General features: G+C 36.8%; 1 protein-coding gene and 1 pseudogene across 1 annotated transcript; one reads left to right on the top strand and one right to left on the bottom strand.

Moving 5' to 3' along the window:
* The first annotated feature begins 584 nt into the window (after positions 1 to 584).
* Positions 585 to 4,420, top strand: LOC139454334 (uncharacterized; annotated as a pseudogene).
* A 951-nt stretch (positions 4,421 to 5,371) lies between these two features.
* LOC139449713 (uncharacterized) lies at positions 5,372 to 8,968 on the bottom strand. The gene is made up of 2 exons (XM_071231228.1): positions 8,812 to 8,968; positions 5,372 to 6,806 (listed from the first exon to the last, which is right to left on the bottom strand). The coding sequence occupies exons 1-2, from the start codon at positions 8,904 to 8,906 to the stop codon at positions 5,372 to 5,374; spliced, it is 1,530 nt and encodes a 509-aa protein (XP_071087329.1). The 5' UTR covers positions 8,907 to 8,968.
* Positions 8,969 to 9,906: the final 938 nt, after the last annotated feature.

Genomic DNA, 9,906 nt, shown 5'->3' with positions numbered 1-9,906 from the left:
GTTTACATTTGTTAGTGTATTAGTTGTTTAACGCATCAGAAATATTCCAGCTATCTGACGGCGGTCTGTAAATGATTGAGTCTGACATCATAACATACGCAATTGGGATGCAATCACATGCTTCAACCAAGTCAGTCAGCCTGACCATCCGATCCTGCTAGTGGCCGACTGAGACTAGCACGGATTGCTGACGACCAATTCTAACCCGGATCTTTACGGGTCATTTACATTTTAAAAGAATTCTATTTTTTGCATGCATTGTGATGACTTCACGCTCTTGCTGTTGGAGTTGGTTCTGAACCAGAGTTCACTGGCCATTCAGAACGTGCGTTTATCAAGTAAAGCCGACGCAACTATAGGTAGTTATTCAAAATGAGAGGGGAACTAGATGGCAACTGTATAACATGGTTAAAGTCGGAGAGATGACACGAAGGGGCGACTTGGTTCTATTTTCGGAATCAACCGTTTCGAGTGAGTTCTCCATTACTCAGTTTAACCACTTACTTTGGGGAACAAGGGTTGTAATGGCCAACATTCCTCAGTTATGCCCCTTTACTACTTCGCCAATAGATGGCGCCAAACGCTACGGTCCTGCGCGTACTTCCGGTATATTACGCGGTTCATAGATATTTGCACGACCAACAACTATAACGAAGTATTTACGATGCCTTCGACGTGCTGCTGTGTCCCGGGATGCTGCAATCGAGGTGGTTTGTCGTTCCCGAGAGAACCCATGTTGCAGAAACGATGGTTGATTGCTGTTCGGAGGAGCGACGAATCAAACCAAGGCAAGATGTGGAAACCGTCACCTCACAGTGTTGTGTGTCATTCTCACTTCAGACCGTCTGATTTCATTGCTGTAACTAGTTATGGTAAGATATTTGGGTAACTTGTTATGTTTCTATTCGTTGGCAGATTTAATTAACGTGCATGCCAATTATATTTGTTATATTTTCTTGCATTGAAACTACGAAGAGGGTTTTACGTGACTCAGAAATGTGTATCCAGTATGCAGAAATGTGAAGAATGGACGCAGACAAAATAGAATATGTTCCGTCCCGCGGGACACACGTATTTCCACAGATAGTTTGATATTGTCATTGAGTTAAATTGAGTAAAGATTCTTTAAACTTCGAAGTGTGGGATTTTTTTCACAATAATTTTAGTTCAGAGTAGGCGAGTAAATTGGAGTATTGGCTAATTCTAATGAAATCACGGTTATGTGTGTTTGCATGTGAACCTATGAGTATATTTCATTGTTTTTTAAAACCCAGATAGAAATAATGTGTCTTTTTTGCCTTACTATAGTAGCCATTTTTTTGCCAGTCAGTGCTCATGGTGATGTATAGGTTTGACCCTCATATATTTCATGCAAGGGCCTTTGAAATCAATTACTGGGGGTCTAGTGCATACCCAGTTAATTGAGGTAAAACCCTGTTTACCACCATTATATTCCTGTTTATGAAGTTATTGATGTTTGATCATAACCCATCTTAGTTTTCTTCTTTAATTTGTTGAATTGATGTTTACCAGGAATGTCAACACATATTTGACGTTTTTGCCTTTAATGCATCATGTTACATTTTCCTGCAGGTGCTTGTTTTCCACAGAGATGAGGCACAGATGATTCAAGAATACAGGTTCATGTTTGTTCACTTTTGATATGTATTTGTCAGAACAGTGTCATGTGTACGTGTTGAACTTGAAGACACTTCTCTGTATCAGGCGTTATATGTATGTAATGTTGAGACTATATCAGCTAAATTGTCAGCTAATTTATATAATAATCTTCCTTAATTTAAAAGTTTGTTTACTTTTCTAATGTATTGATGTGTATCACTATTATGTTCATAATGTGACAAAACATAGCGTGCCCATAGAAATTTTTTTCTTTCCCTGCAAATTAACTTAAATCTTATCATAAAAAGTTATCTCACAACTGGTAGTCAAAAGATTGCACAATATCTGTTTGGAAAATAATAAACTACTGCTGTTTTTCCCAGGGTGTACACCTCTGAGGAAACAGAGAAAACCAGATGCTGTACCATCAATCTTCCCCTGGACTGAATCAGCCAACGCACTTGAGGCCGATGGAGGCTTAAGGAAATCCCGCATTGAAAGGCGTGAGAACAAAAAGAGGACATTTAAAGCAATGGATACAGATTGTGATATTGAATGTGATATCAGTGAGGTAGCTGGGGAGGAAATAATTGACAATGTCGAGTTTGATGACATGAATACCGACCTAAACATTTGTTCTGCAGATAGTGCAGAGGTTGAATATGAAAGTACATCAGCTCAGACAGACAAATTTCCAATGCTTTCAATACAAAGTATTATGTTTAATGCTGCAGCAATTTTGTTTTATACAGGACTGTCAAACTATACAGACTTCACCTTTGTACTTGCAAGTTTGGGTCCGTGTGCATATCACCTAAATTATTTGTACAGCAAAGTTGACAGTATAACTATCAGTGTGGAAAATCAATTGCTTTTAACACTTATGAAACTGCGCCGACATAAGACTAACTTTGAACTTGGTCTTCATTTTGGAATTTCAGAGAAAACTGTATTAAATGTATGGATCACCTGGGTAAATTTTATGTATAGATAGTGGAGTGAGCTTGATAACTGGCCAGAACGAGACTTAGTGCACTATTTTTGTCCTTCTGATTTCAAATCCAAATTTCCATCCACACGAATTATCATTGATGGTACTGAATGCCCTATCCAGAAACCAAAACGCCCCATAGCTCAGCAGTCTACCTACTCAACGTATAAAAATCGAAATACTATCAAAATACTTGTTGGATCCACACCAGGTGGTCTTGTGTCATATGTGTCTCCTGCATATGGTGGCTCCACAAGTGATCGTCAAATAGTAGAGCGTAGTGGTTTGACAGTGATGTGCGACCCAGGAGATAGTATTATGGCCGATAAGGGTTTCAACGTACAATATATTTTTGCACCAAAAGATGTTACCATTAATATGCCAACATTCTTCTCAAAGAAAAACCGTATGTCTGGCAAGACTGTTATGCGTGACAGGAAAATATCAAGCAAAAGAGTTCACATTGAACGTATTATTGGTCTGGCAAAAACATTCAAAATACTTACTGAACCTCTTAACAGTTCAGAAACCAAATTAGCCACAGAAATAACCACTGTTTGCTTCATGCTTTGTTCTTTCAAGAAGTGCATTGTTCCCTCTACTTGCTAATCATATTGGTTAGAAAATCATTGAAAATATCTTTCATTCCAGTCGGACGTTAGTCAGACGTAGGGTATGGAGATTTGTTTCTAATTCTTTCAAAAGGGCCTGTTATTTGCGTTTGCTACATGATTAAAATTAATTGTTGCTAAATATTCATGAGGATAAAGTTAAATGTAACATGTTATAGATTATGTATCATGTTGAGACTAGAATGGGAAACTGTGGTCAAAAAGCAAGTTTGAAGCAAACTTACCATTTATGCAGCCACAAACAATCAGAGCTTTTGTTAATATAATGCTAAACTTCCTGTTCAGTGTGGTGTTAAACCCATCTCACTTACTGAATTTGTTTTAAATTTATGACATCAGTAACATGAATTTAAGAATGTTGACAGTATTGTGCGTATTGTTACATTTTGCGTACTGTTACATTATCCCCTGCCACAAAGTGGGAGAGACACATTATTTGTCCGAGCATAATTCGGAAACTGTTTCATATGTTATTATGAAACTTTGCACATGTATCAAACACAAGTCGAACTGGTGCCTTTTCCTGTTTTCCATGGCAGCAATTTGGATTAAACCCAAATACTGGTTGCTTCTATTTCACAAACTTAAAATCTGTATAAGTTGAAGTGTATATTTCTGGATCATATATCCATCCTTCAATGGATACATGTTTACTGAGAAACAAATTGTAATTAATTGTCCTAAGTTGTGTTTAAATCTGTTACTTTGTGCATTGTGGCTGTAATGAGGACACAGTTCTAATGCGTCCCATGGCTGTGTATTCTTGTTTCATATGATACCGGCAGCAGCTAGACCGGTCCAGATATCTGGCACATCTTAGTGTTGTTGCTTCAGCTCTCTCAGATGTTATAAAAGGCAATCATGACAAGCAAGAAGTCAATGACAATGTTTTTTTATCATTCCCTCAAACAGTTCAGCTGCAGATAATAATCACATGACAGTTGTAATTCTTCAGATACAGAGCTGAAGGAGTATGCTTCAAGCAGTGATGATATTTATGAGTATGGACACTGAATTGTGATTATGTATTGCACTGTAGCTTCATCTATATTTAAATATTGTGATTATCCAACTATTAACTACTGGAGTAATTAACAGATGGTTGCCATCGTCACAAAGTGAGTTAAAAGTTAATGTCACATCAATACTATTTCAGCCATATAGCGACGAGACCAAGTTGATGAACACAATTTACTCATGAATGCAAAGGTATATTTAAAAACAATTTTAAATACACATTTGGACATAACAATATCATTTATACAGTTTTAAAACATGGGTTATAGGCCACCAGAAACCAAAGCTAGGCCACCTCGCTGGGGATCATGGGGACTTACAGCACCTCTGCTTCCTGCACGATACACCAGCAGGATTTATGTCATTAACTAAGCCACTGGTGGTTGTGCTCAATACTAGCCAGTCAGCAATGAGCTGGCTTAAAACACTGGTTGAGGATAGTTACATTGATTATTATAGGATTATGTGTCACACGGTGGGGGTGACTTCAACCTCTTGGACAGAGCCTTCATTAATGTCAGTTGATTATAGCATCACATCAAATTTGAAAACAGGCAATTAATGATTCACATACATATTTAGATTAATTTTTTTTACAGACCATTTATTCTTTCAAGTAGTTGATAATGAGGTGCCTGGTCATATAGTACTGTAACAGTAAGTACTAACTGTGACATCAGAGATTGTATTTATTTAGACTAGTGAATGCATCCATGTATGGGACCAGTGTGTATGTTGTGATACTTAGATTATCCAACTATTAACTACTGGAGTGATTAAAAGATGGTTGCCATTGTCACATAGTACTGTAACAGTAAGTACTAAATGTCTTAATAGACATCTGAGATTGTCATGGTTGTATTTATTTACACAAGTGAATGCATCAGAGTTCAACCTGGTTTTGTCTGATGCAACTCTTTTCATGTCAACATGCATCTGTTGAAATTTCATCCTTAAATGGAACCCTGCAAGTCTTTTTATAAGTATTTGTTTGTGAATGTCCATATATGCAGTATATAATATGTTCAGCATAAAACATTGAGACTACAATTCTGTCGTTCTTGTTTATAGGGCTCATGACCATTGACACATGAGTATCAGCATCTGAAATTTACCAGGAATACCTGTCATAATCTCTGAAATAGAATTTGTCAAGAAGTGCCTTTTTGAAAAAGGTGTCATAAAATGCCACAAGTTTTTCAACCATAGATTCAATGAAATGATCATCTCGGGATACAGTAAAATATTTCAAATCCTTCATCGTGTATACAATAAAAATGCACTGTTTTCTACCAGTACAGTAGAGCTGCCCTTGCACTTGAAAGAAATATGACTTGCTTTTGTCAAGGGTAAGTTTTCCCTCAGATACCTTCAAATAGGGAACAGTTATCTCTGAGATTAGGCGGTCTTTAGATGCAAATGGACATTTCACTTCAATGGTAGTATCATCACCGAGAAGTGAATCTGGTGAAGCTGCGAGAAATGGATGAACATCTGACGCAAACATGCCACATGGTGAGGTTTTGAAACCACTTGACCTTTCAAAAGCTTTTATTGCCACCTTTTCATATTTTCTGCCATGTCTAAGTGGTGGACTTTGAATGTCCTCGAAAGGCTTAGTCATTGATCTAGCAAGTTTATGAAAATCAGTTTTGTCTGTTGCCAAACAAATTTTTCCAAAATTGGAAGAAGAAATTCTCTTTGTGTGTTCAGTTTTCCATTCCTCGCTCTTAGACTGTTTACGGGTTATTATTTCAAGGTTGGTTTTATCCATATCTGATATTTCTGATATATTCTGGGATTTCAGGTATTGGTCAGCTAAAGATAACTTAAGATAATCATGATCATGATTAACAGCAAATGGATTTGCTGGAGGAAACATTTGAGAAACTGGAAATGTATTGACACTAGGGTGGTTTAACCAAACATTGCGAAAAAAGTCAGGGTAATTTGGCACTTTGCGATACTGAACTGGTCGTGGGTCAAATATAACATTCAGTTCACTGTTGCATAAATCAAGGTCAGTCGCCTTTATGGGACTGCCTTTATAGGGTTTACTTTTATGAAAGGTTTGCAATCTTTGAGTACATGTTTCTTCAGTTAAAACATCGCCAGTTGTTGAAAACTTGTGCATAGCATATAACACTGCACAAATATGTTTGCAATGTCCTGATGGACCCTGGCCTGCAGCACACTCACACTGTCCCTCCACAACAGAACCATCGTCATCAATTGCAATATCGACTGTGTAAGTCACATGCTTCTTCATTTCAGCACGGCACTCAGACTTCAGGAAACACATGTTACCTGGTTTTGAATACCGAAAAAAATTCAAAAACCTACTAGTGTACAGATTTTTTGAACTTGAACCAAGTTTCTTCTGAAAAGGCTGTAAGTAATAATTTATAGCTTCATATGCTAACAAAGGAAGATGACTGTCACCATTTACATCCCTATAAGTTTCGACTGGGGGCAGTGTCATTTCGAACTCGGCTTCAAGTTCTGTTTCTTTCCCAAAATTGCAGTTTCGGTCATAGCTCTCGAGTCTGAAAAACATTTGAAATAAACAACTGTAAAAGAAAGAACCTGATTGAAAAAAAATGACTGTAAAATATATGGACTATTAAATTATTTTTGGAGTACACAAATGTCATAGTGTCCATTTTGTCAAAAAGTACAATTATTTTAAGAACAGATCCCTGTAACTCCAAAGTCAACAAATCAGTATTTCTGTCAGTAAGGAAGCTTAAGCCATCTCTGCATTATCAGTACTAAAACAGTAATAATATCTTTACTTGCACTTCAGTAATTGTATATAATTTTTTGTTAGAAAACAAACAACATATAATAATATGGATATTAATGTTAACACAAGAATAAGACATTGTGTCACAAAATATAAATACATGCAGTGAATAAGGACTCTCGATGTGTTTGCCTTCGACCGGAATCGAACCGATGTCTAAAGATTACTCTGTTAGACTACCATTCAAAAGCTTCATTACATCTAATTTTAATATTAGAAATAAAAACGTTGTTATGCACATCAAAGTATGGACCCATCATACTTGTGAAGAAATAATAAATGTGTGAACCTTTCACACTTGTGGATGAAATAATAAATGTGTGAAACCTTTCACACTTGTGAAGAAATAATAAATGTGTGAAACCTTTCACACTTGAGGATGAAATAATAAATGTGTGAAACCTTTCACACTTGTGGATGAAATAATAAATGTGTGAACCTTTCACACTTGTGGATGAAATGATAAATGTGTGAAACCTTTCACACTTGTGGATGAAATGATAAATGTGTGAACCTTTCACACTTGTGGATGAAATAAATGTTCTAGGTGAAACGATACAGGGAGATCACATCACAGTACATAAGGTCACCTTTTTATGTCAAATTGTGTGGAAACTTCTTGACTAAATATTTCAGAGCAGGTTCAAAAGGAAATTTCTAGTTGTGAATTTGAAATGCTAATTACATAATATTTGCAGTATTTGACTGACACTTGGGTGTCATAAAACAAGTAGTAAGAAACTTAATTTAGCAAGTGTAAAAAAGTACTGTGTATCATGCATGAAAACTTGATGCACCAGTGCACCAATGTATCGTTTCAGTCCTAATAAATGTGTGAACCTTTCAAACTTCTGGCTTAAATAATTAAATGTGTGTACCTTTCACACTGAGGAAATAAGAAATGTGTGAACCCATCACACTTGCTAAAATGAATAAAAATATATGAAATATCTAAACACACTCACTGTAAAGGACGATGAACGTGATAGCCCTCAGTCTTTCTTCAGCCATCGGATGGTGCAGAGCTCAAGCAATTTTTAATGTTTTACAAATATTTCAGAACCTACCTCACGCTTTGTTACATCATGTTTTGGCCACAGATGAATCACAATTCCAAATATGTGTATAGAAACGAAGAAAGGGACGGGGGCATTATGATTATTTAAGATACATATTTGGGGACTTGTCATTTATTCGGGGGGGGGGGGGGGGGGGGGGGGGGGGTGTTAAGTAAAATGCGATGCAGTCCTTAGACCGCTTCCAAGATAGTATCTGCTTAAATTCACTATGTATATTTATATGTATCGAAGAACGATGTATTATTGAATAATTGCCCAAATAATTATAGAATCTATAACCTCATGTAAAAGGGTGTTATATTTTGTACACTGCCAGTGAGTCATTAATTCGAAGAATAAATTATTGTGACTGACACTTACCTTCCGTACAAGATCCGTGGTTACCGCTCTTTCCCTTGTCAGTGCATCGCAAAGCGTCCTTAAACGGGGACATTTTGTTTACGCGAACGAAAACTGAAGCACTTATGTTGTCGGCACTATCGCCTCGATGCTTACGTTATTTGTTTAGCGATCTCAGTTGTCTAAACTAAACATATGTTCTACCAATGACGATGATACCAATATTGCACTGTGTATTGTGACAAAATGGGGAATAATTACTGTTACAATCTTATAAAATAAATGCTCAGTAAGAAATGACGAGGAATAGCAATATTAGAAACTTACCGTTCTATCAGATCAATTTTTCGTCCTGACACTCGAGCACCTCGTGCTTTGAGCTCAGTCTTCAGTTCGGGCAACTTCCAGCTTCCGTAATTCATGATAGAAATAGGCCTTCAAGTACTACCGGCTGTTTACAGAAACGCAAGTGGGTCAATGTCGACTGAAGTTTATATATTCCCGCGGATACAACGATGAATGTGGGACCGTAACTACCGCAGCGCCGCCAAGCGGGCAAGGGGGCGCAACTCCAGGAATGTTTGCCATTGTAAAATGATCTCAGCCCCATGCAGTTATCCAACCATCCGTGCCAAGCCTGTCACCACAATAAGCCATAGGATAACTGTTAACTGATAAGCAAAGGGAAGGCTATATTGTGCCTACCAAGCTGGAATGAGTAGCCTTGCTTTGACGTTAAACATATTTAAGTGTTGTATTTTGGCTTATGTATAGTTTCACAAGACATATTATTGTGATGCACTTGATGTACACCACTGTATCCTGAATTGTTAGCAGAATATTCATAATGTTATACTAGTGTGTTAAAAAGTTGATATATTCATAGGTTTCTTCATCAAATGCATAGCGCAGAGGACTACTTCAGTTTAGGATTATTAATATAATTTTCATTATGATATTACTGTCATTATTATTCCTTCAGATTAATATAATATAAATATACGTTTGATAATTATTTCATATCAATCATAGAGACATGTATGGAGATTATGACGATTATTTCTAACATTGTCATTGTTCATACAGTTCTTACTTCTGTAGGATGTTACAACATGCACACATTTTAATTTAAGTTTGTATTATCAAATCTGTATTATTTTGAAATGATTACGGAGACTTGATAAAGATGCTTATAACTAAGCGTTCAATTATTTTTTTTCAATGCATCTTATAATACTATATCGTCTGCCAAGCCCAGCAAGCGGTAACAATTGACCACAAGCTATCAATCACCGGACAGTGGAATGCCCTACTGCTTAGGTCAAAGATGACCAGCCAGCTCATGTTTTACCCTGTGCCCTGTGACAAAAACACGCAGCTTGGCCATGCTACATCTATCATTTTACGATGTATTATCTTCGT

The sequence above is a fragment of the Haliotis cracherodii genome, unplaced genomic scaffold (assembly GCF_022045235.1).
Source record: "Haliotis cracherodii isolate W230 unplaced genomic scaffold, xgHalCrac1.p SCAF_10, whole genome shotgun sequence".
Lineage (NCBI taxonomy): Eukaryota > Metazoa > Mollusca > Gastropoda > Lepetellida > Haliotidae > Haliotis > Haliotis cracherodii.
Note: the sequence above shows the minus strand (reverse complement) of the source record. Positions and strands in the feature narration are given on the sequence as shown.